General features: G+C 35.5%; 3 protein-coding genes across 7 annotated transcripts; 1 reads left to right on the top strand and 2 right to left on the bottom strand.

Annotated features, from left to right (window-relative positions):
• Positions 1 to 794: 794 nt before the first annotated feature.
• On the bottom strand, positions 795 to 4,592 carry eif3ja (eukaryotic translation initiation factor 3, subunit Ja). 2 transcript variants are annotated; one of them, XM_042753688.1, is made up of 9 exons: positions 4,434 to 4,592; positions 4,205 to 4,293; positions 3,711 to 3,762; positions 3,288 to 3,379; positions 3,119 to 3,124; positions 2,910 to 3,024; positions 2,676 to 2,840; positions 2,508 to 2,581; positions 795 to 1,915 (listed from the first exon to the last, which is right to left on the bottom strand). In XM_042753688.1, the coding sequence occupies exons 1-9, from the start codon at positions 4,453 to 4,455 to the stop codon at positions 1,784 to 1,786; spliced, it is 747 nt and encodes a 248-aa protein (XP_042609622.1). In that variant the 5' UTR covers positions 4,456 to 4,592; the 3' UTR covers positions 795 to 1,783. The 2 variants fall into 2 exon arrangements, with proteins under 2 accessions (XP_042609622.1, XP_042609623.1); XM_042753689.1 differs by lacking the exon at positions 3,119 to 3,124.
• Positions 4,273 to 21,480, top strand: apba2a (amyloid beta (A4) precursor protein-binding, family A, member 2a). 3 transcript variants are annotated; one of them, XM_042753685.1, is made up of 12 exons: positions 4,273 to 4,404; positions 10,817 to 12,397; positions 13,513 to 13,572; positions 13,683 to 13,722; positions 14,418 to 14,563; positions 14,736 to 14,822; positions 15,045 to 15,227; positions 16,744 to 16,923; positions 18,373 to 18,585; positions 18,673 to 18,792; positions 18,955 to 19,095; positions 20,233 to 21,480. In XM_042753685.1, exons 2-12 carry the CDS (start codon positions 10,847 to 10,849, stop codon positions 20,302 to 20,304), a joined length of 2,793 nt encoding a protein of 930 aa, XP_042609619.1. In that variant the 5' UTR covers positions 4,273 to 4,404; positions 10,817 to 10,846; the 3' UTR covers positions 20,305 to 21,480. The 3 variants fall into 3 exon arrangements, with proteins under 3 accessions (XP_042609619.1, XP_042609620.1, XP_042609618.1); XM_042753686.1 differs by lacking the exon at positions 4,273 to 4,404 and adding an exon at positions 7,221 to 7,381 and having other exon boundaries at positions 13,686 to 13,722; XM_042753684.1 differs by lacking the exon at positions 4,273 to 4,404 and adding an exon at positions 7,221 to 7,381.
• A 19-nt stretch (positions 21,481 to 21,499) lies between these two features.
• LOC109072099 (dual oxidase maturation factor 1-like) lies at positions 21,500 to 25,676 on the bottom strand. Of its 2 annotated transcripts, XM_019088378.2 has the most exons (8): positions 25,482 to 25,676; positions 24,538 to 24,710; positions 23,938 to 23,995; positions 23,388 to 23,522; positions 23,082 to 23,289; positions 22,761 to 22,975; positions 21,920 to 22,134; positions 21,500 to 21,650 (listed from the first exon to the last, which is right to left on the bottom strand). In XM_019088378.2, exons 1-8 carry the CDS (start codon positions 25,600 to 25,602, stop codon positions 21,642 to 21,644), a joined length of 1,134 nt encoding a protein of 377 aa, XP_018943923.2. In that variant the 5' UTR covers positions 25,603 to 25,676; the 3' UTR covers positions 21,500 to 21,641. The 2 variants fall into 2 exon arrangements, with proteins under 2 accessions (XP_018943923.2, XP_018943922.2); XM_019088377.2 differs by having other exon boundaries at positions 21,500 to 22,134.
• Between the last annotated feature and the right edge of the window lie 43 nt (positions 25,677 to 25,719).

Below are 25,719 nucleotides of genomic sequence, written 5' to 3'. Positions count from 1 at the left end.
GCTTCTGTGGAAGTTTAATGCTGCTCAGAGGTGGCATAAATGCATTCACACAGCATCTGTGATTGTATACTTTGATACTATGGAATGGGTCAAAGCAGGCATAATTTACTCTGGCTTTTATGCAGCATTTTCTTTACTGCGCAAGAAATGCCACAAATATCACTGTAATTTTTTTTAGAAAAGCCATAATAATTCAGTCATTTTAGGCCACAAATAATCCTGAAAAAAAAGTCTCACGAAATCCTGGTGAGACTGTTGAGTCAACTAAATGATTGAAGTCCAGCATGTCACCAGAGAGAGAAGTCTGTAGTGTAAAAAAAAAATAATAAAAAATAACAAAAAAAAACACTTGTCTGTAGAAGTCAGGAGGGGGAGGGGGGGGGAGACCTATGGATGAATCAACCACAATGAGATCTGTAACATGTATAATAATAATAAAAAAAAAAAACCTTTCCAAAATTCTGTCATCATTTAGCCTACTCACCCTCAAGTTGACGGTAGCCATTGAGTTCCATTGTATGGAGAGAAAAAAAAACAATATAAAAATACTACAGAAGTCAATGGTTTCCATCAACTCTTTTGTTACCAACATTCTTCAAAATATCTTCTTTTGTACTCAACAGAAGAAACTCATACAGGTTTGGAACAACTTAAGGGTGACTAAATGATTAGTTTTCATTTTTGTGTGAACTGTCCCTTTAAATCAGATCGACAGCATTCCATTGTCTATTAAAACAATTATAAGTAATTTATCAGCTAAGATAGAAAAAAAAAAAGAGAGAGACAAACAACTATGGATTTTAAGCAACTTTTATTAAATTAGATCTTTATAAAACAGTGCAGAGTCCTATCATCGGCTTTGCTGATCGCAAGTCTCTTCGAAGCATGTCTATCACTGTAAGATGTCGAGAAAATGGAAAGCCAAACAACACTTGAAACAACCCTACGTCAACATTCAGTCCCTAATACAGCAGAAGATCGCATGTGAGATCACACTCTTTCACTGCTGGCATGATTGAGGTCAAATGAGTAACTGTATAATGTGCTGCATTGAAAACATGAGTTATATTTGTAAATATTTCGCTCTGCAAAAATTGAGGTAATCCTAATAATAACGCTGCAATGTATCTTCAAAACGGTTCATTTAGAGTGATACTTTTGGTCATAGACTTTTCATAGATTGCATTACGAGCTACAAACATAAAAGGCGTTATTTTCAAAGCATTCTGCTTATATTTGGTACGCTACACTTTAGATTTACTTACCTAAATAAATGAGCTCGCTATCATCTACGAACAAGAAAATGAAAGGTCTGATTGAAAACATGATATCACCACTTCAGGTTGTACAGGTCGAGTGAATTGGCCTGGTTGCAGAAGGATACCAGCCAAAGCAGATCCAACCACAGATCAATCCGGACTGAAATTTGCATAGAATGTCATTTATTTCCAAGAAATAGCAGTCACCGAACAATAACACTCTTTGTTGCCTGGACCGTGACGATTAATCGAAACTGCAGATTCACATTTGAGAGAAGGACCCCGTTTTATCGGGTTTATTATACCGACAAACATTGATCGGAGTTCACAGACCAGAAAAAAAATACCGCAGTGAACTGATTCTCTGCATAAACCTCTTTGAGGGGAGCGTGTGCATTGTGTGGGACGGCATTCAGAGTTTTCTAGCATGGTTCTGGTAGTGGGCCTGACTGTGGGGTAAGGTCATGCTGTTAAGGTTGTGTGGTTCAGCAATCAGCAAACACTAGCAATGGGTTAAGCCTTGGTCACATGAAATCCTCGTAGTCTTGAGCATAACCACCGCCGAACTCCCCGTAGTCTGCGAGATCATCTCTCTTTGTGGCTTTCAAACCTCCTCCTGGTACAACTCCCTTCTTTTTCTTTTTACCTTTGTTTGCCTATTGATTAAAAAAAAAATATTTAGAACCAAAAAAATAATAATTACAATGAGATAATACAAATAGTACGGTATAAAGGAGTGAACAAAATACGAGAATTTTACATTTAAAAAATTAAAACGTTGAAAAAAAGCTAGTAATTGTTTGCTATTAAAAGAAATGTTTTACCCAAAAGTGAACATTTGCTAAAAAATGTGTTCATCCTCAGGCCACCCGAGATGTAGATGAGTTTAGAACAGATTTGGAGAAATGTAGCATTGCATCACTTGCTCACCAATGGATCCTCTGCAGTGGATGGGTGCCGTCAGAATAAAAAGCAATGATTCAAAATTAAAAACGACACAAACACGCAGCTTTTCACTTTACACAGCTTTCCAGTCCTTCAGTTAGTGCTGTGGATTATTGTGATGTTTATATCATCTGTTTGGACTCTCATTCTGACGGCACCCATTCACTGCAGAGGATCCACTGGTGAGCAAGTGATGCAATGCTAAATATTACCAAATCTGTTCTGATGAAGAAACAAACTCATCTATATCTTAGATGCCCAAAGCAATCGCGGGTGAACTATCCCTAAAAATGAATTCCATACCTTTTCTTGCCTCTGCTTTTCACTTAGTAACACTGTCAGTGAGTTGCTAATTTTCTTAAAGTCCTCAACTTCCACTGCAAAACAAGTACAAAACGTCAAAGTAATACATAAATCACAAAGTGAATGACAAGAACTTATTATTATTATTATTTTTTTTAACATACTTACATGAAAGACACAGGTCCCTAAACAGTGTCTCTAAAAAGCTGGAATAGTGTACCGACTTCTCATAAGAAGAAATTTTTTCTTTTAGCAACCGCTCAAACTCTGTGAAGTCTTCTTTTGTAGAGGGACTCATCGCATCAATTCCTGTAACATTATTTGATACTACACCTACAAATGAGAATAAAGGTTAATGATCTGGGCTTATTATGGGTACAAATATGAACAGAAAGCGCTTACCGAATACTTCTTTTGCTAGTTCTAAGTCTGAATCCTCCTGTAGTTTTTTCACTCTGAGTTTTTCTGCCAGCTCTTCTTCTGGCGTGAGCTCTGTGCTGTTTTCTGGCTCCTGTAACTATTTAAACAAATCACAGCCATGCTTAGTGAAAGTCTTGTTATATCCTTTTATCACACTGTACTACTATTAAATTAAAAACAACTGTACTTGCCTCAAACTTTTGAACGGTAGTGCGTTTATAAAAAAAATACAAAATATGACCGTTACAAAATGCTCTAAATAAAACAACGCTTTCGCAGTGTAAACGAAATATAGACAACATTCAGCATAACTTACTGAGAAATAGCGCAAATTAAATACTGCAACGTCCCCGAACTCACTTGTTTAAGGAGCTCCTCTTGTTTTTTTCTTTGTAAATTTTCCTTTTCTTTTATTTTCTCGCTGAGTTTCTTCTTTTCTGCGGGTTTAGCCTCTGTATGTGAACACAAAAACACAGTTAAACCTCAAAGTGCAACTTCGTATACTTACTATATATACTTAAATATTATAAATACCTGTAACACACAGAGCTACAAGTCAACTGATACAAAAACAATAATAACAATAATAATAATACACTAGTCAACATTTAAAGTGGATCAAAACCATTCATCAAAGTTGTCCTAAAACCAAAACGTGTTCTTGTCTTTTTTTTCATCCATTTCAAATGTAATTTACTGTAATCGCAAGAGGATAAAAACACATTTTGGGGGAAAACAACAACTAAGTTACCAATTTATGCATTTCATATCACTGATATATACCTGACTTCTTTTCCTCCTCCTTTTCTTCCTCTTCATCATCATCCCAATTATCCTACATGAATAAAAGAGTAACTGGAGATCATTCATGCCACGGTTAGAAAGTCCTAATATGAAGAAACCAATCTAACTTTGAGACAGTGAGATAATCTGAGATGAGCAACAGATGACACTCATGTTTTGCTTTGAAAAGGCCAAGAAAGTTACAGTAAATTAGTCACTAACTACACGCTATTAAGGTGTTAAAGACATGGTTTTTAGCATGGAATTAACATAATTGCTATGATTTCATTCCTTGGCTTGAGTGTACGCCTATGCTAATAACTAACTGTAACGTTACACACCGCCCTGTTTTGACTCTCTGGAGCTAGCAAGCGCAGCTAGCTGGAGTTAGCTAAATGTAACTTCTCGAAAGACGAGAGAGAGTTTATCAGCTGTTAAAGAAACAAACACAATTTTTGAAGGGTCGAACGAGAAATAAAGCGTTCGCTGCTTACTTTGACGTCGTCGTCTTCATCCTCGCCCTCCCATTTGTCATGAACTGCCGCCTTTTTGATGGGCTCCTCGGGGTCGAAACTATCAGCATCTGGACAAAAACAGCGCGTTTAGACGGATTACTCGATGGCAGCCGTGATTCACGGTGACAGCTGATTACACAAAACATGTTAACAGACATTCGTACGGTGAGAAACGACAGGTAAGGGTAAAGTTTAGTGAAACGCTCACCCCAGGAATCGGCGTCCGCCATGGTGTCGGAGTCTGTGAGGGGAACGACGGAGTGAAGCTCCACACACAGCTCCAACACCTCCACACTTTTCAAAATAAAGGCCCACAGTCACATACAAGCAAGCCATGGCTCTTCAAAGTGAAGACATCGTGTGATATGAAGAATAACGTTCTTAAATATTATTAGATTTTAGTGGCTTTCAGACCACGTGTGTTAGCTTGAGGTCATCTATAGGCTATATGTACTCATAAACATTGACAAAAGTAGATTTTAGCCATATATATATATATATATATATATATATATATATATATATATATATATATATATATATATATATATATATATATATATATATATACAGTACAGGTCAAAAGTTTGGAAACATTACTATTTTTAATGTTTTTGAGTTTCTTCTGCTCATCAAGCCTGCATTTATTTGATCAAAAATACAGAAAAAACTGTAATATTGTGATATATTATTACAATTTAAAATAATTGTTTTTAAATTTATTATACTTTAAATTATCATTTATTTCTGTGATGCAAAGCTGAATTTTTAGGATCATTATCACATGATCCTTTAGAAATCATTCTAATATGATGACTCATTATCAAAGTTGGAAACAGTTCTGCTGCTTAATATTTTTTTAGAACATGTGATACTTTTTTAGGATACTTTGATGAATAAAAAAAGTAAAAAAAAAAAATAAAAAAAAAAAAGAAGCTATGTTTTTAAAAATAAAAATATTTTGTAATAACAATATACACTACTGGTCAGTAATTTGGGGTCAGTAATTTTTTTTTAAATAAAATCAATACTTTTATTCAGCAAGGATGTGTTAAATTGATAAAAAAGTGATAGTAAAGAAAATATATTATTAGAATATATATTATTAGAATTTTTTTTTATTTTGAATAAATGCAGTTCTTTTTAACCTTTTATTCATCAAATATATTAGACAGCAGAACTGTTTCCAACACTCATAATAAATCAGAATATTAGAATGATTTCTAAATGATCATGTGATAGACTGGATGTTACATGTGACACTGAAGGCTGGAGTAATAATGCTGAAAATTCAGCTTTGCATCACAGGAATAAATAATTTTTTTTTTAAAGTATATTCAAATAGAAAACTATTATTTTAAGTTGTAATAATATTTCACAATATTACTGTTTTTTTCTGTATTTTTGATCAAATAAATGCAGGCTTAATGAGCAGAAGAGATTTCTTTCAAAAACATTAAAAATAGTAATGTTTCCAAACTTTTGACCTGTACTGTATATATATATATATATATATATATATATATATATATATATATATATATATATATATATATATATATATATATATATATATATATATATGCATTTAAAATTGACAGTCTTTATTTTTTTTCTTCTAGAAAATGGACCCAAATTTTGATGACTCATCCTGCACTAGCTGATTTTGTCCAATCAGATTCTTACTACAATGTCCCTCCCCCTACACCTAACTAGTCACCATATTCATTTTAATAGGAACTGTGCTCTGTAATTTTCGCATGAACGTGGAAAATTTCGTTACAGATTTTACTTTGGGTTCAGTTGGTCATGTGAATTCGCCATGTGTACCAACAGAAAGTCACTTTTGAGCGTTGCTTTATACCATATATTTATAACTTTATACCATATATATATTCAATAGAGAACAGACCTCTTTACCCACAGATTGTCATCAAAATCGCATTGATTTGATTGCAGTTTAACGAGTAGGAAATCATGCACTCTCCAAAATCACTGTCTATATACTGCACTCTTTGAAGGAACAGCCATTGTAGAGGTGTCCAAAACCATAACATGAACGCAATCATTTAATCAATCCCATGATACACTGCAAAAACGAGTGTACAGCCAATCAGTGTTGCAGAGAACTGGGCTACTTTAACACTGTTGCCAAGGGGTTGTTTTTCATGTCTGCGGGTTGAAGCCACCCCGGTAACGTGATATTTAACCCCTGCACTGCTAATATTACCGGGGGACCCCCCTCGAAATGCCACTAGGCTAGTTTTGGGCTAGTTTTGTTGTGAAAACTGGCAACCCTGCGGCTAAAATACCCTTGCACTGTGTGGGTTGCACTGAATACATTTCAGCTTGGGGTTTACCTTAATAAGATTATATTATTTTAAGGAATTTGCATGACATCACACCAAACTAGCTGATTTCACATGGACATAACAGAGCATTCATGTGACAGCATACTACGACTGTATCTGAAACCATACCTTATTTCACTCTTACTTACATTAGTACACTAATAAAGTTCACTGAATGAGTGATATGACAATAAGTGAGCGGATTCAGAAACAAAGTGCGCCAGAAAATGGCATCTTTTGGAGAAATGCATCTGGCCTGGTGCATATACATGGGTAGCCTTTAGCTGCAGTTGTTATTGAGGTGAATTATGGGATTGAATGAGTGCACATAATGTCCACTACATACAAATGACTGTCCCCTCGAATAGTGCACTATGTAAGAGTACAAGGTTGCAACACAGCCGGGATTTTATTGTTTTGCACACTGTAGCATATGATTTATAATATGCAGTGTATACAAATGTAGTATGCACACAATTACATTTCCTATTTAATAGTTACTATTTGATTGATAAAAAGACAACTGTCCTTTGTAGATTGAATGAAATGTTTTTGAAGTTGAGGAATAATATAAATGATTCATTAGCTAGTACTCGTTGTTGTGATGTTTGACTGTCTCTTTAAGAAACACACACTGATAAAGCCCTTCGCTGTCCCGGGATGCTGAGGGTGTGTGTGTATATCTTCATCCACGTTCCTCAGCATCTGTGCTTCATCAGAGACATGTCCTAACATTAGCTCTCTAAATGTCTGAGCAGCACAAAGACACATATTTCTTTGGCTGAGCAACGCCAAACTGGCTCCGGTAAGCACTTGTTCGTTTATCGTCGGTATTAAAGTATATGTTAGCCGTTTCTATTGTAGTCAGTTTGATATTAACTGCACTAGAAAGACAAAATACCCATCATGCTAATGCTCTTCGCCACGTTATTGTCGTTGCGAGTGAGTGCAGTGGGTTACAAGCGTCTCCATGTCGCTGAAACAGCGACGTATCTTCATATTCTCTGGGCTAATGTTTCTTTTAATGTTATGTGCAGAAACAAGTATTTTGTCCTCGATTTGAGGCATTAGGAGCAGTGTTTGTGATTCATTTTGGGCTGTGAGGAGTCCGAGTCGATGGATGTTGCAGTAATTCAGTCTCGAGATCACTGGGAGAATGGACTGTGACGTCAGAACCGCTGGAAATGAGGCTTATTTAGAAACTTTTCAAAATATTTAAAATTCAGAATTGAAAGAGTGTCTTGTGGAGCTGTTGTATAGGGCTGTACAAATGTGTCCCTGGACCACAAAACCAGTCAAGGGTCATTTTTCTAGATTTAGGTATGCATCATCAATAAGCTTTCCATTGATGTATGGTTTGTTAGGATTGGACAATATTTGGCCGAGGTACAACTATTTGAAAATCTGGAATCTGAGGGTGCAAAAAAAATCTAAATATTGAGAAAATTGCCTTTAAAGTGGTTTAAATTTAGTTCTTAGCAATGCATACTACTAATCAAAAATGAAGTTTTTATATATTTACGGTAGGAAATTTACAAAATGTCTTCATGGAACATGGTCTTTACTTAATATCCTAATGATTTTTGGCATAAAAGAAAAATTGATAATTTTGACCCATACAGTGTATTGTTGGTTATTGCTACAAATGCACCTGTGCTACTTATGACTGTTTTTGTGGTCCAGGGTCACAAATGCATTTGGATAAACCTGAAGTGTTTTCTGACCATACAGCCATGCTGGAAAACCACTTAAAAAACTGTTTTCATGGTCTGTCGGCTGGTTTAGAGGGGTTTTTGGACATTTTTATGGTTTTGGCCACACTGGTTAGACTTAGAAAGACCATCTTGCTGACCAGCAAATACAGCTCAACACCAGCTTGGCCAGGATTGAGACCAGTTTAAACCATCTAAGGCTAACAAAGCTGTAGTTCTTATACTAGCTTAGGCTGGTTTAAGTTTTTTTTCTTCTCTTCAGTAGGGAAGTGTCCAGACAAAAGCATTTACATTTAGATGAGACCGCAACTCCCCGCAGGTCTTGAGGTTGTACATGCACCTTTAAATTTCAGTCTGACAGATTCTGCATTTGTGTAATTGTCCTTTACCAGACCATTTACTTTGTCACATGTGAGCAGTGAGCACATCCTTGTGTTGTCCTTTTTTTTAACCAGTCTTTTAACCATCTGTTTATTTTAACCAGTTATTTACAGTATACATCTGAGCAAAAAGTAATGGAAAATATGGAGATGTAATTTTAAATATATGGTTTCTAGGCCTGGAAAGTTGTGGACCTAATCTTAGAAAGTCATGAAGATTATATATTTTAAAGTTATGTTCATCTTTAAAATATTTAATATCTAAAATATTATAGTTAGAAATTGCTCAATTTGAGGACAATATGAATGTTGTCCTTATCATGGATGGGATAAAAAGCTTGTAAAACCTGGAAAAAAGCATAGAAATACATTGTTCAAAATGTGTGGGAAGCTCTGGAAATGTCATTGACATTTATTGGCGAAAGATTTGGGAACCCTGCTTGTAGTTCAAGTGACAGTAAGGAACATAATCTATTTAAATCTAAGTTTTAGTGCATTCAGATCCTGAAAATTGCTTATTTCTAACCTATGTTCTAGCTTCTGCACATAAAAGGGAATAAAGGCACATTTCTGCATTGCTAAATAAGAAAGCTCTAGACCAAATTTAAAAAAAAAAAAACCTCTGCAAATTCATTGATAGTCACTGAACATAAATGGAACATTGAGGAAGACAGGTATATCGGCCAATTAGAAGTTGATTGCTGATCTAGTAGCGATACTAATGTGTTCGATTACATGCTTCGACCAAGACCACATTTTCAGCTTAGGCTTGCTGTTTTTTCTTATAAGTTCTGGCCCAAATCTCCATGCTTAAATATTTAGTAATACGATGGCCTACAAAAGTATTTGGACACTTAAGCCATGCTTAAAAGTTTGTTTTCAAGTTCGACTGCCTTCATGCTGCTCTTTGGGCCTTTTGTAGATACAGTAAGTGTTGCCAAGATCACCTGTTTTTTTCCTGAAATAAATAAAACCTTGTTAAAGATTAAGATTTCAAACTAAAAATATCAGTCCATCTGTGGTTGAAGCAATCTTGTGTTGTATAAAGGGACAAATGAAGTGAGTCACAATCAAAAGCAGTAGGCCGTATTGCCACTGGGAATCTGATGCCTCTCATCAATAGTGAGAAATCCCTGCAGTGCAGAAAAATATCAGCATGGTTCCTGCTGATACACCTGCTGAATTGTGCACATCTGTCTCCCTGATGCTGTGGTATACTGTACTTGATTTGGATGAGGTTGTTTTCCTTATACAGCTCAGGAACTAGTACAAAGTCAAGGTGTAGGTGTAAATTGTATATAGACTGATGCTGTGTAATCAGTTTTTGGATATTAGCACACTTTATTCCAATGCATATTGTCTTGTCCAAAATATTGGATGCATACATCTTGAGAATTCCTTTATCTCTTCTAGACTATTGGTATATGTTGCACATTTGGTTAGTATGTTACACTAAGAGACCAAATTTGGTTTGGACCTGTCAAATTTAGAAAATGTACAATTTTCTAGCCATGAAATTGTATTTTACATTGTGTTTATTATATAGGCCTATGTTTCTGTCCTTAGGATTATTTGGCATATATTTTTCCTGCATAAAGGTGCAGTCATGCATTGAACCAAAATACAGTCATTTCAATTGGAATCTAAAGCAATCAGAAATGTCATGTGAGGATGAAAGATTTTCCGATGCATTTTTCAGGTTTAAGTTGGTTACAAAGACCAACAGAAAACTGCTTGGTTTGAAAGTGCCTTCTGTGTGAGTTGAGCTTCAACTCTATTGACAACAGAGAATGGATATTTTTCCCCCCAAATTTTGGCAAAATTAATGTAACTGCACCTTAATAGTGAAATACTTGTCTACCACTTCCAGATACATTATGATTTTGATTCTGTTAATTAAGTGGTTTAATATGAGGAATATTCCACATACATGTCGCCACATGGATTTCCTGAGTAGATAAAGTAGTTAGATGATGTTTTCTTTATAGATGAATCGATCACATCAATGACATATTGACTACATCAGTTCAACTTTAAACAGTTGCTTATACAGTCACCAAGTTACCCACTAAGCAAATAAATACTCACCAAAAACCATTTTAAATACATTTGGCACTTTTTACTTTGATTTTGAACTTCTTGTTTCAGGGCTGACAGAATCCCACTTCTGTGGGGCTGATGAAGCCAGTCATGGCTCTCAGGAGAAGACCGGGGACCAGAGCCATTGTTTCAGAGCTCAACTCGTCAGCCCCTAGCACTGCGGCTGTTGGAAGTGAAAAGATCTCTGGAGATGGAGTTGATCCAGTTCCTGAGGAACTTGGACAAGAAAAGCTGGACATCCAACCACCCTCTCCTGTGCCAGCTAGGTACTGTCTAAGTGATGGGTCTGAGGACGACTCTATCCAAGGCGAAAGCCCTCTTCAGCAGGACAGCATGGAGGAAGACTCACTGTCCGAGTATGATAATGTCGTATCCGGGGAAGAAGAAGAAGAGGAACATGATTACGAGGAAGATGAGGAACTGCAAACTGAAGCAGACAGGATGACCTACTATGTCCACTGTTGTCCTGAAGATGAAAGCTACATGGAAGGAATGGACTGCCATGAAGGTGTGGATGGGGCTGAGTGTCCTGGCACATCTCGGGACGTCCAGGAGAGCTGTAAACCGGAGGAGGCTTGGGAACACTCGGAAGGCTTTTACAAGGTTCTGCAGCAAGACTCAACAACAACGGTCTACAAGCGACCAGAGCCTATTGTGGAGACAACCTTCGTACAAGCCCCCATGGCTGAGGACGAGGTGGATGAAGAAGAGACTGAGGAAGAAGCTGAAGAAGAGGACAGTGAAGAAGAAGACAATGTTGGGTTTTTTCACTACAAAGGGAAAGAAGCAGAGTTGAACAACAATGAGATCCCAAGTAAAGGTGCTGACGACTTTCGCAGAGATGGCAGAAGTTGTCCTCAAGAGTCCAGTTGTGCTAAAGTGGGGCAAGAAAGTGATGCAGGTAGTAACTATAGAAGAAATCAGGACATCCCCAAAAACCCAAGGGATGTCCCTCCAGGGTCAAGTTGTCCTCCTGGGGATCGAAAAGAAAGGGTTCGGGAAGAGTGTGCTAGTGACTGTCCAAAAGATTGTGATGTACCTGTGGTCAGAGAAAGTAGAGGAAACTCTAGACAGAGTTTCAGATATAGAGGACATCAGTCGGAGAGAGTAAACAAAAGAGACACCGCTTACCAGGATGGTAGCAGGGTCGGCAATAAAGCTAAATTCGCAGATCCAGAGGATAGAGGCATTTGGAAAAAAAGACATTTGCTAAAATACTCCATGGAGGACGACAGGGACGGAGATGGGAAACTTTCACACGAGCAAAGTAAAAGTCCTGGAGACAGCAAAAACAGAGGGCAGGACCATCCCGCTTGTAGTCACAAACCAAAGGGTGGAAAAGAGAGAAAGAGCATTGGGAATGTTGAGGAAGAGCAGATTGAGAACGAAGTCAAGACCAAACTCAAAATTGCTCCAAACAACTCAGGGAGTAATAAAGGTGCTCCTGATCAGACAAATAATGGGAAAGGGGCTCCTGACAATTCCAGGGCCTCTTCAACATCATCAGACAGGAGAAACAGCCAATCCAGAGCCCATGTTAATACACCTGTGCAGTCACCAGACAAACAGCTACATAAAGACTTGGCCAAACCTGTTGAAACGGAGAAGACAAGGCCTAGTCAGGAACAGGTAACTGTGCAGAATTCTTTACTAACTGTCAAGAAATCTTTGCTTCCGCAATGATTGGATCAATATGAATGGACCCTTGTTACTGTGGTAGCATTTATTCTAAATTGAGCCATATTTTAACACATAAAAAGGGAGTGATCGCTTTGCATGTCGATCAAACAGCCTGTTCTTGTCTTATTTGGAGGCTCCTGACAGCATTGTGCCAGACTTCTACCAGTGGTCTGGCTCCTTCTAGAGACAAGCATCAGACAAGCATCTTCAATGAGATTTGAAGATTTCTATCCATTCTTCAAACTGCTTGTCCTCTGTAGGGTCGCAGGGATGCTGGAGCCTATTGGGCCACAAGCGAGGGAAACACCCTGAACAGGTGGCCAGTCAGATTTGAAGATTTGTCCTAAATAATATACTAGATTTGTGTTAAGCCTCCGAACAGTGGTTCAATAAAGAGTGGAAAAGTGGTTATTGGGAAAACAACACAACATTGCTTTTTTTTTTTATACAAACCCTTAGCCATTTGTTTCTAAAGATTGAAGCTAATTATGCTAATGCTAATTGTACCAATTTTTAATCAGAATCACAATGAGCTTTATTGGCAGGTATGTTTAAACATACGAGGAATTTGTTTTCACAGCTTTCACAGTACAACAGAAAGACAAAACACAGATAAAAAAGAATAAAAATAGAACAATTAAATAGGGAATAACAATATACAAACTGACAATTTGTATGTACAGGTATATTATGTGCAAATTTGAAATGTAAACTATGTGGATAAATAGTGTTGTGTATTCCACAATTATTGTCAAGTGTTAGCTAATGGTTGTATACAGGGTCACAAAGTTTGTGATACATTCCCTAAAAATTGGGTTCCTGCTTATGTGTATACTCCTCAAAATGTATAAATTTATAAACGTCAATATATCCGAGTATATCCACATGTCAACTTTCAATTGCTGGGAAATTGTAACTGCTACAACTAATTGGCTTTGGACAAAATAGCACTGCCACCCACTTATTTTTTGGTTTCAGTCCTGTGTTTTCAACAAAAATTATGTCTAAATTGTACCTTTAATCAAAATATAGGCTAATAATGGTCTGTTTCAATGTTTCTACAGGTTTCTCAGAGTAGTCCAGAGGAAAGTAATACAGGGCCACCATCCGGACAAAAGAGACCGGCAAGTTACCTGCGTAGTTATATGCTGAACCATAACAGTAGAATACATCTTATGGGACAAGCTGTAACCTGTAACATAATCTGTAACTTAAATGCTGTTTTGCTTTTCAGCAGGCCCAGAGAAATCCCTCTTTCCCAAGCTTTGTGGATAGTAAGTTCAGTTTTATTTAAACACAATTGAATATTGTGTCTCAGAACTTCAAAGATTTGAACAATGCATCTGTTATTTTGTTGATGATCGGTATAGTATTGATATTAAAGTTTAGACTATTTTTAAGCAGTGTTGGGAAGGTCACTTTGGAAATGTAATAGGTTACATATTACAAGTTACCCTATGTAAAATGCAATAAATACTGTAACTATTTCAATTACTTTAATGTGATTACTTTTCTAAATGACTAAAAACTGTTTTCAACTGTTTTTAAACCAAGTGGAGTACTCAACACCAATTACTGTCAGACTTTCAACATCCTTTATCACTTGAATTAAGGTTAAAATAATTTAATTTTAAAGCACAGCCACCACAAAATCAGACATTAGCACCTCTTTTTACTTTGAGATCATTCTGAGGGTAAATAAAGATTTAAAATCATAGCAAGAATAGCTATGACAGGAAACACTGGCATCTAACAATGCTTTGGAAAAACTTGATCTCAAAAAATAAACCATATACATAAACCAAAATTGGAAACAAGGAAATAAAACAGTTACCAAATAAACATGTCTTCTATATTGTGTCCTAAACTCGTGAAACACTGGTATACACTGTTACATGTAACTACTTTCTCCCCAACACTGTTATTATTTGTTGTAAATCCATGTTTTTTTTTTTTTATTTGTTGTCAGTCCCTGGTCCATGTGAGCCAGAAGATCTCATCAATGGTATCATCTTTGCCGCAAACTACCTTGGCTCTACCCAACTGCTCTCCGACAGAAACCCTTCCAAAAGCGTACGCATGAAGCAAGCGCAGGAAGCTGTGGACTGCGTTAAGGTACTTTACAAGATTCTCCACACAAAAATATTTCTGCTATCTTGGTAAGGCTCTTGTAAATATTACTTGAAATGTGCTTCATGGTTTAATACTTTGTGGATATAATGGTGTCAGAAGTTCCCTCTCAGTCCACGAGATGACACTGTAACCTTTGTGAAACCATGTTCTTCAGTCTGTAGAGGGTGAAGCTCAGAGTTTAACAGAGATTGACTTGTTCATCTCAACCAAGGCCATCAAGGTGCTCAATGCTGACACACAGGTATGTAAATGGCATTAAATTATATGACTATATACTGTACACAGTCTGGTCTAATGGGAGTGCAGATTTGAATCCAGCCTCTCCTAATACTTTTCTGTTGCTGTCCACTTCACCATCCATAAAAAGACAAATTGCACTATTAAAAAGAACAGGATTTGCTTTAAAGAACAAGTTGCAGAATTGTTACTTCCAGACTTTTCATTGGCTGACTCCTGTTCGCAGGAGACGATGATGGATAACGCCCTCCGCACCATCTCATACATCGCAGACATCGGTGAGGTGGTGGTCCTGATGGCTCGCAGGCGTCTGTCGAACTCCTCATCGCTCGACTGCACAGATTCAGGCCTCAGCACAGAAAGCCGGAAGCAGTACCGCATGATGTGCTACGTCTTTGAGTCAGAGGATGTGAGGCTGGTCTTTTCTAAAAATAAAGAATTAAGTGCATAATGGTTACCATGAATGAACTTTTTTGAAAAAAGATTAAAGCTAAAGTGTTTTTTTATTATTATTATTTCGAATTAAGACTAAGGAATGAAGGAGTTCAGTAAACTTAGATTATTTTTGCAGTTGCAAGTTTTTTCACACAAGTAGCACAGAAATTAATTTAACATAGCAATCAAAAACTGCATAATAAATCTGTCCTCATAGCAGTGTTCATTGGTCCCCTCTAACTAATAAATGTACCCATAATATTAGTCAAGAATCCAGATGGAAAATTCTGACTTTATCCACATTTACTGCACTGGAAAAAAAAAAAATATATTTTTTGTAGAGTTCTGCGTGGATATGAAGTTAATAGATTTAAGTATAGAGAGTACCACACTTTTACTGTTTGTTGAAGGAATTATTCAATTAGCCTAAATATTGCATACATAAACATGTAATATTTAATATCGAATAAGCTATATTTAAAATTTTATAAACAAATACTCTTTTTGGTAACTGAAAGCATTATCACATTAGCCTAAATATTTACTAAAAAAAACATATAATATTTAATATTCAGTAAGCAATAAATATTATTAATATTTAATAAAAACACTCTTATCTGTGGCTGAAATCGTTATAAAAAATAGCCTAAATAATTCAAAAACAAATGTATAATAATATTTAATATTCGGTGGAAAATATGCAATATTAACATTTAATTAAAAATGAATCTTATCAGTAGCTGAAAGCATGAATTAATTAGCCTAAATAATTAATTAACAAAAATATAATATTTAATAGAAGAGATTTAATATTAACACTGAGTAAAAACTCTTTAACTGTAGCATGTCCAAATAAGAATAAATAATGAGAGCAAATATAAATTTAATGTTCAATGAGCAGTAGTTAACATTCATATTTAATAAACAAACACTTTTATTGGTAGCTGAAATGATCAAATTAGCCTAAATAATATACAATAGAATGCAATAAATAAATGTTTAACATAAATAGTTAATAAGCAAACTCTATGCTGAAAGCATTATAAAATGAGATAAAAACTAAGCAAATATATACTATTCAAAATCCAATAAGAAATCTCTGCCATCAGTATTTAATAGAGAAACACATTATTATCGTAAATAATGACTAAGCAAATATTTAATATTCCAAATTCAATGATAAATATTTTACATCAGTATATAATAAACAAACAAACACTATTTTTGGTAGCTGAAATCATCAAATTAGCCCAAATAATGACTAAACAGACACACATGTGTAACTGTGTGAATCACAGGCAGATTCCTTGTGGGTTTGTAGCTCATAGCTCATTTCTTCATCGTGTTCATGTTGTGCTGATGTAACTGCATGCTTTGACTTTTTTCCGCCCTCTCGATTTGACTCAAGCACTCTCTCGCTCTGAGATGTCGTCACGTGGTCAAGTATCCTCCTCTCGCTGAGTGCTTCGCCTCCCTCTCCTCCCTCACAGGCCCAGCTCATCGCACAGTCCATCGGTCAGGCGTTCAGCATGGCCTACCAAGAGTTCCTCCGAGCCAATGGGATCAATCCCAAGGACCTCAGCCAGAAAGACTACAGCGATATCCTGAACACGCAGGAGATGTATAATGACGACCTCATCCATTTCTCCAACTCTGAGAACTGTAAAGAGGTGACTTCAGCACAGCAGCTGTGAATTATAGTCAGTTGTGTTGTGATGCTCCCATTCTCCCAGTATTCCCTAATGTGACTTTCCACTGTCCTGGCTAGTGGTCCACCAGTATGGGTTTATCAGCTGATGGTGATGGAATATATATGTCATAAATATAACATATTTAACAGGGATATAATTGTAACAATTAAAACATAAATGTATGTATTTATATAAACACACACACTTTATCTGTTGTATGTATATAATTGTTTTATATATACTGCATATTAATAAAATAATAAAATAATTTATATTAATGATATGAATATATGTAAATATATGGTAATAATATAATAATAATTATAAAATAACAGTAAAAATATCAAATTTATATTTTATTTATTATATATGTAATTTGTTATATTTTCTAATTATGCAATTTCTTTTACATTAATATATGAAAATATTAAAATAATATATAAATATATTTATCGTATAACTGTATAAATGGTAAATATTAATTTTAATATATTTTTCATATATTTATAAAATATTAATGACTTTTTAAAATATTAATTAAAAATATTGACATTTTACATTCATTTATTTTTATATGTAATTTGTATATTGTTTCTAAATATATCAATTATTTACATTAATTATATTCATATATTAAATACATGAATATGTAATTATTATATTATATAACTATATATTAAGAATTGAACTGTATAATTTAATGGAATATATTTCTAAAATATTAATGTATTTTTATATGCAGTTATTTCTAATTATATTATTTTTTGATTATTTTATATGAATTATATTAATATATTTAATATATAATTATATTAATTATATAACTATATATATTAACTTTATAACTATATATATATATATATATATATATATATATATAATATATATATATATATATATATATATATATAAATAAATAAATATATAGTTATAAAGTTAATTGTTTTTGGGTTTTTTAATTGAATAAATTGTTCACATTTTTACACACAAACACACACACTATATATATATATATACATTTAAAAAAAAATTATATTATTTTGTCATTAGTCACAAATGTATTTTATTTTCACTGTTTTTGCTAATGCTCTTAAAGATTCATTAATTCGTTCAAATACATGAGACTAAAATGTGCAAAAAGCAATCTTTGTTATCAGCTGTGGTTGATCATATCCAATGCTGATTCTGATAATAGTCTCATAATGGCTGAATACCACTCGATTACTTGACTGCAATAAATACTGGTTAATCACTACTTACTTATACATATGCAATTGCTTCATGCAACATCTTTATGGCGTTAAAATCATTTCACAATTAACACCTGTCACCCCATATTCATTTCATAAATGGAACAAACTTTTCCGACTTCTACAAGTTCTTTCTGTACTTTTTCCTTCCTCTTTTTTATCATATTTGTGTGCTCAGCTTCAGCTAGAGAAGCAGAAGGGCGAGACGCTGGGTGTGGTGATCGTGGAGTCGGGCTGGGGCTCCATCCTGCCCACCGTCATCCTGGCCTGCATGCTGAACAACGGCCCTGCCGCCCGCTCCGGCAAACTCAATGTGGGCGATCAGATCATGGCGGTCAACGACACCAGTCTGGTGGGCCTGCCGCTCGCCGCCTGTCAGGGCATCATCAAGGTCTGGACACATCGAAGCATTATTCAACACACGAGTTGCTAAGTGCATTCATCACGTATGTTTTGTGCCCATGTGTGTGTGTTTCAGGGCCTGAAGAATCACGTTCAGGTGAAACTAAGTGTAGTGAGTTGCCCACCTGTTACTACTGTCCTCATAAAGAGACCCGACCTGCAATACCAGCTGGGGTTCAGTGTTCAGAACGGCATCGTAAGTGTCAAGAATCAATGACACGCATCTGATGCATGACTAAAAGATGTCTTTTTCATTACAGTAACTCTGCTCATCTGATCAGCTGATGTGTTAGGGGAGTTTTTGACTGTATCATGACTTATTTCAGTCTAACGCTGTCATCCTGGTTCTGAATTGCAGATCTGTAGTCTGATGCGTGGAGGTATTGCGGAGAGGGGCGGTGTGCGAGTCGGCCACAGAATAATTGAGATAAACGGACAGAGTGTGGTCGCTATGGCGCATGAGAAAATCGTCCACGCCCTTTCAGTATCTGTAGGAGAGGTATATATATATATATATATAGTATGTTTTGATGGAATATTAGTAATAGTTCAGCCTCTGGCAGGGGTGTAAAAGTACAGAGACATTATACTTAAGTGTAAGTACTGTGCCAAAATATTCCATTTAAGGTCAAAAAATGTCTTGACCAAAAACTTACTTGGGTTAAATTAAAAAAAAAAAAGTTTTTTATTCTTTATAAAACAAATTCTGAGTATGGGTCATCATACTTGGCTGTATGTCATGTCACTTTCACTTTTTTTATATTAATACTATATGAATGTATTACAATTATATATATATAGAGAGAGAGAAAGAGAGTATTACTATATTATAAAAATGATTTCTGAAGGATTATGTGACACTGAAGACTGGAGTGATGATGCTGAAAATTCAGCTTTGCATCAAAGGAATAAATTACAATTTAAAATATTATTAAATAAAAAACAGGTATTTTAAATTTATTCGATTTTTAAGAATATTTTTTTTTTATTTATTATTAATTGTATTTAGCATTTTTGATGTATGGACGTCTTTCAAAAACATTAAAAAAATCTAAATTATTCCTTAATTTATAACTTTTCACCACTAGTGTGTGTGTGTTTATATAATTAACTTTCAAAATGACTGCCTCTAATTTAAAATTCTCAGCTTTTTGTTTTTAATGATATTTAATTAATCTTCTCTTATACTCACTGTTTCATGACGTGAAAATCCTGGAATAACAAAATAGAACACTATTTTGGAAAAACATAATTTATCTCTTATGGTAAGGACAGCAGGTTTGGGGACACTGACACACTGTTGTAAAATATTAGAAATTGCACATAAATACCAAATGTTTTTGTGCCTTGACAGTGTAATTTGAGTGAAAGTACGTTTTCAGTTTGGACACAGTTCAGTTTCGATTCAGCTTCAGTACAGCCTCCAAATAGTACGCAAGTACTGTACAGTTATGAAGAACAGTTTGTACTCCACACCCCTGTCTTTTGCCTTGAGTCAAATACAACAAACTGTTATTGTAAGCACACAGAGTCATCATCCTTTTTCAGATTTTTTGCACGCAATTATTTTTACGATGTAATGTATTAATGCCATGAATGCTTTTCAAATTAGGTGTCTTTCTTTTTTTTTCAACAGATTAAAATGAAAACGATGCCTGCCGTCATGTTCAGGTTGTTAACTGGTCAAGAGACTCCGGTGTACATATAAGGAATCAGAAACTGGGGCTTTTCCTGCAACTAAAAAAAAAAGGTTTACAGCTCGTCCTAAAAAAAATATTGAAGAGCTCCGTCTTGCTGTAGACTGCATGTAAAGATCATTCGAAGGAGTCCAAACATAAACACAGAGAAAACCTAATCACATAATTACCTGATCAAAAGAGTGATGTTACTTGCTTTTTAATGCAATTATACACATACAGTCTTCCATGCCAGACTTATTAGCTTGTATATATGTTAAATGCCTTTGGGTTAAGATTTCTTTTTTTTTTTTTTTTTTTGAGTTCTTAAACTAACAAAATACTCTTACATTAAAAATACCTAGTGACTGCACTAAAGTTCACTAAATCAGTAAAGTAGGGCATTATCAATAGATTTTAGACTCAATTCACAAACTCAAAAATTAACAAATGGACTAAAGCATGCTAAAATCCAAAGATATCTGTTTCATTTGCTGAATAGACTGCATTTTATTCTTCAGTGTCTCTGTGATAAATGGGTACTGTACACTGTGAATGAACTCTTTCTGTAGATTACTAGCTCAGCATGCTGGATTTGAAGACTGCAAATATATTAATCAGAAAACCTGAGCTGCAGTGATGTTTATATGCATGATTTTAATTAATTAATGGATTTTATCTCATGAATAATTCCCCATCTGCATCTCAGGCATTACTGATATACAGTATATACAGTATAAGTTTTATTGTAGCATCAGTGAGATAGTATTATTATTTCTGAATTAGATTTTATTTGTATATTTTCTGTTTTCATTTTTTTATACGTCTGTATAGTTTATAAAGTTTATACAGTTGTAATTATTTTCGAACTTAAATTTTAAAAAGTAACTATTTCATATAACTTCAATTTAAGCTTTTTCATTTCGATTTTATTTCAATTCATATTTATTTCAAGGTTTTTTATGGTTTTATTTTCTAGCTAATGATGTGTGTGTGCATATGAATTACTTGTATATGAATTGTTTTAGAATAATTAATAATAAACTTCCATATTCAGATAGCTCACACATTGAAAAAAATCTACGCAGGCTAGATTTTAAATGTAACGAATTATGCTCATGTGGATGTGAATTCAATCTTGGTATTGCCAAATGTTATCTCATTTGACTAAAAGGAACTGTAACAGAAATAATGAAAATAGACACATTGTAGAATTTGTATGTTATTTTTTGTGTTATGTACATATATACATATGAATATGCAGTTTGTATAGAACAGCTGGATCAGTAACAATTCTATGTACAGATGCTCCCAGCAATTCAGTCTGTAAGTTTTCAAGTAGTAGTTGTGGATGACAACAAACGGCCAGTCAAAGTCTCTGTAAAAAAAAAGGAAGAAGAAAGTGAGAAAAAAAATCATCAAACAGCAAAAACTGTGAATTTTAAAACAATTTATGGCACAGTTTTGGTGTACATAGTAATATGCTTTTATTGCATGGAAGAGGTTTCAAAACATTTCCTTTTGTGTTCCATGGAAGAAAGAAACTCATACATGTTTGGAACAACACCGTGGTGAGTAAAAGACCAAGCCTTTTTTCTATTCTGATAATGTAAATGCAAATGCATTTATTTGTGCTTTTAAACGTACTGTTAATGCAGTGATCTGCTGAGACATGGAGCCATTCCCTGTCTGTGTGTTGTCATCATAGATCACTCCCTCTAGAAAGCCTGAGTTGAGGTAGCCTTCAGTATGGCATTCGTCATCCTCGTTGTCCACACCCACACTGAACACCTCCCTCATCCTCGCAGGAAACAGACAGTCCAGTAGCACCACCACCAAACCAATCACAGCGCACAGCAAACCTGAAAATAATCACCAAACACACACAAAAAAGATTCTTCATTGGCACTAATGGTTCCATGAAGAACCTTTGCACAAAAGGTTCTTTATAGTGGAAGAAGGTTCTTCAGATTATGTTCATCACAAAATGGTTCTTTGAAGAACTGATCACTGAAAAGTTGTTTGGGGTTCTATGACATCACTGTGAAAACCGCCTTCTGGAACTTTTATTTTTGAAAATGTGGAATATTCTAACTCTTAAAATAAAGGTTCCAAAATGGGGTTTTTAAAGGGATCCAACAGAAGAACCATTTTGGGTTCTGAAAGAACCTTGGCATGGACAGTTCCTAAAAGAACCATTTCTGTTAGTGTGAAGAACATTTGAATAATCTAAAGAACCTTTTTTCCAATATGAAGAAACTTCCATGGATGTTAAAGGTTCTTCATGGAACCAGTAAAGAACCTTTATTTTTAAAAGTATATATTGCACAAAAAGGTTCCTCAGACTGAAAATAAAAATGGTTCTTTTTTGGTTCGCCAAAAGTATTGGCGCCACCGATTGCATTGATATCCTTTTATATAGCATTTTCTTTGTTTTCCGTGTCAAAAACTTTTGAGAGTGGTGCGCTTTCCCATAAGAAGCATTTACCTGTAGCCAAAGCGATCCAGAAGGAATGGCTGTAATCTGTCCTTAAGGACTCTGCACCTATACTGAAGTCACATGGGGTCACATTGAATATAGTTGAGAAGGAAGCCATGGAGAAGAAGATGAAAGCGGCCGTGGCTATCATCATATAACCGGCGTAGAGGATGACAGGCATTGAGAAGAGGATATTGGCCAGCAGCCAGCAGCAAAAAGCCGTCCTGTGGGAGAAAGCCATTCTGTACTTTAGCTTGTTTGCATTTGTTGAATAGAATGGAGTTTCTTTACACTCAGTAAGACATTGGTGGTGTCTGTGTGTTGGTTTACCACAGATTGGCTGAGGCGAAGCGGCCTGAGTATCTGTACTGGTAGATGAGGCCGCAGGCGCTGTTGCGAGTGAACTTCTCTGCGATGTAAAGGATGGGGTTGGGAAGACCTCGCTCCAGCGCGTCGCCGTACTGCTCATCCACGCTGCTCGACCACCTGAAGATCTCGTTGTAGTCAATGGTCTCATTTATCTGTGATACTGGTTCGCCTGTTGGAACGGATATCGAAAGATCCCATGAAACCTAAACTGGAGTCATTATCTTCTTGAAAAGTGGACCGTAAATATTGACGACTTGTATGGTTTACCTTTAAGTGTGATGTTTATGCCATGCAGCCCCACATGAAGTCCCACCTCAGCAGACACCACAGCGTTACTGAAGGATTTGTAGCTGGCGTTGGCCTTCACGCTGGCTTCAGCCCAGTCTCCAGTAAAATTCAGTGCTGGAGTGGACAAAAAGATCATGGAATGAAAATGTAGGCTACTGTATGTTACACAATTTCAGCAGCTTGTATGTAATAACACAAGATAACTGGACTTAAAAGGATATTTATGTCTATTGTTCCAGTTGAATTTGTAGACTCTTACTCACTTGTATGAATGCTATTGCATTATGTCACAAATATGTCAAACCAAACCAATTAAATTTAATGAAAGACACTCTCTGGTAATTACCTTGACCTTGATTAAATGTTGAAAACTTTGCAAAATTAGAGAAAAGCTCAAGCAGCGTTTGTTTTCTAATGCAATGTAATTCATACATTTTAAATTCATGTTAAATAGGCCAAAGTAAACATAACTAGCAACAACTAGATTTCCAGATTAATTTACTTACTTAAAAATACTTGAAATACTCACCTACTAAAACAGTTCCAATAAATAAACTAATGATTATCCTGAACATCCAGAACAGTCTCTGAAAAAGAGGACATTTTACTTGAATATTCTTGTCTCTGGCACTTTCTTTTTTTTTTTTTTTTTACATCTTTGACTGATATAAAGAACTGATATAAAAGACTTCACACCAGGTTTGTAAATTAACAAGGGCACAAAAATGTCAACTAAATTGACAAAAATACTCCAGATATGTAATTTCAGTCTAAATTGTCACTTTTTTTCACTTTTAATTTGTTACTGCACAGTTTACCGTTTTACTGTTTAAAAATGAACACAGAAAAGTAATCTATTTCCCTCAAAAAAATTATAAATAAATACTTTATTAAATTCTGTGCTTGATAACTCAATTCCATGTAGCCTACAATGAATCACCTTAATGGTTACACAATTTAAGACTTTCTGATTTAAACAATGAGACCTTGGCACTTATTTTAAACTTTAATTTTTAAAAGCTTTCACTGTTCTTTCATCTCACATCCTTCTTTATCATTGATCCTTATTATAAAGCTGTAGGCTAAGTATAGAAGAAGCGTTCTAGACAAACTGATCCAACTCACTCACCGATTTGCCACGTATTCCCGGTAGAATGAGGAGGAAACTGACCGCCAGAACCGAGAAAACCAGGATCACGACCAGCAGGCTGATGTCGAAGATGAACGGACTCCTTTGTAGCGGGTAGAACGGGTAAATGCCATCGTAGAAAGTCATCTTCCCTCCACAGGCGAGAACTAAAGCTGAAAGCAGGACAGTGTTGGCCAGAGGCTCGGTTACCTGAAGATTGCAGATAACAGTCTAGTGTGCGAATTATACAGTGACTCTGAGGGGGGTCGAAAATTTAGGGCCCGTATTTAAGTGCGTCTATAGCGAAACCCATAGTTGAGCTGACTTTTGGCAGCCAGTAGAAGTTTCTTAGACTTTTTTTTTTGTGTGTGAGAGATGTGAAACTATAAGAACAGTCTAAATAATGACAGTTTTATGTTTTGTTGAAATATCCCCCATGCTTGAGACACCTGCGTTGCTATATTCAGTCTTTTGCGCGCGACTGTTTAGCGCCAAGTCAAATTCGCGTTCTAACTTTTGCGGTAAAAATGTTCGTTCCTGTTTAAACAAAAGCTTTTAGTTAAAAAGACCCCCGAAATATGTTTCCTTCATTACGGAAACAACCCCCATAATTCAGCACATCTCTCTCACTTCAGATCTGTCTTTAAAATCTATAAAATTACTTAAAATATGAATGAAAGAATGATGCATTTATATAAATACATGTAGAACACAGAAAGCGCTACTCATGCAGCAGCCCGTTATAATGCAAATGATCCCGCTCAGGTGACCGGTCCAGGTAAGCGCACCTGAGGTGATTGTTAAGTGAATGAGGATGTAGCCTATACTTTGATAACCGTACGTCAAAGCACATTAGATCTTCCTTGAAAGTCTGACAGAACTGGATGTTACTTAAAAGACATTTAGAAATCCCTACCCCATGACAATGCAGCATTGCAACTCACCTGTGGACGCAACGAGAGCCGCGAAACAACACGGAAAAATATGTGTCCTGAAAATAAAATCATCCTTTCGGTGCTCATCTTTTAAAGGATCGCACTTCCTAATAACAGCTTTGATTTGCATTGATTGGTATTCCCAAAGAAAAGGTGTCAACCGCTCATGACCAGCCCTTCAGCATAAACTCAGTGTGAAAAAGGGATGTGGCTCGGACTCTCAATCCGTCACCGACTCTTCCTTTTA

The sequence above is a fragment of the Cyprinus carpio genome, chromosome B25 (genome assembly GCF_018340385.1).
Source record: "Cyprinus carpio isolate SPL01 chromosome B25, ASM1834038v1, whole genome shotgun sequence".
In the NCBI taxonomy this organism is placed as follows: domain Eukaryota; kingdom Metazoa; phylum Chordata; class Actinopteri; order Cypriniformes; family Cyprinidae; genus Cyprinus; species Cyprinus carpio.
This window is presented reverse-complemented; position numbering and strand designations above follow the sequence as displayed.

Bases quoted from the DNA above. Each gene is read 5' to 3' on its own strand.
- eif3ja (XM_042753688.1), bottom strand. From the start codon at position 4,455: ATGGCGGACGCCGATTCCTGGG. The intron at 3,380-3,710 runs GTATATATCAGT...GTTCACATACAG, and splicing joins GGAGGAGGAAAAGAAGTCAG to AGGCTAAACCCGCAGAAAAG. The intron at 2,841-2,909 runs GTAAGCGCTTTC...TCTCATTTGTAG, and splicing joins ACTAGCAAAAGAAGTATTCG to GTGTAGTATCAAATAATGTT.
- apba2a (XM_042753685.1), top strand. From the start codon at position 10,847: ATGAAGCCAGTCATGGCTCTCAGGAGAAGACCGGGGACCAGAGCCATT. The intron at 12,398-13,512 runs GTAACTGTGCAG...ATGTTTCTACAG, and splicing joins CAAGGCCTAGTCAGGAACAG to GTTTCTCAGAGTAGTCCAGA. The intron at 15,228-16,743 runs GTGAGGCTGGTC...CCTCCCTCACAG, and splicing joins ACGTCTTTGAGTCAGAGGAT to GCCCAGCTCATCGCACAGTC.
- LOC109072099 (XM_019088377.2), bottom strand. From the start codon at position 25,602: ATGCAAATCAAAGCTGTTATTAGGAAGTGCGATCCTTTAAAAGATGAG. The intron at 24,711-25,481 runs GTGAGTTGCAAT...TCCTGCTTTCAG, and splicing joins GGCTCTCGTTGCGTCCACAG to CTTTAGTTCTCGCCTGTGGA. The intron at 22,976-23,081 runs GTAAACCAACAC...TTTCTCCCACAG, and splicing joins TTCGCCTCAGCCAATCTGTG to GACGGCTTTTTGCTGCTGGC.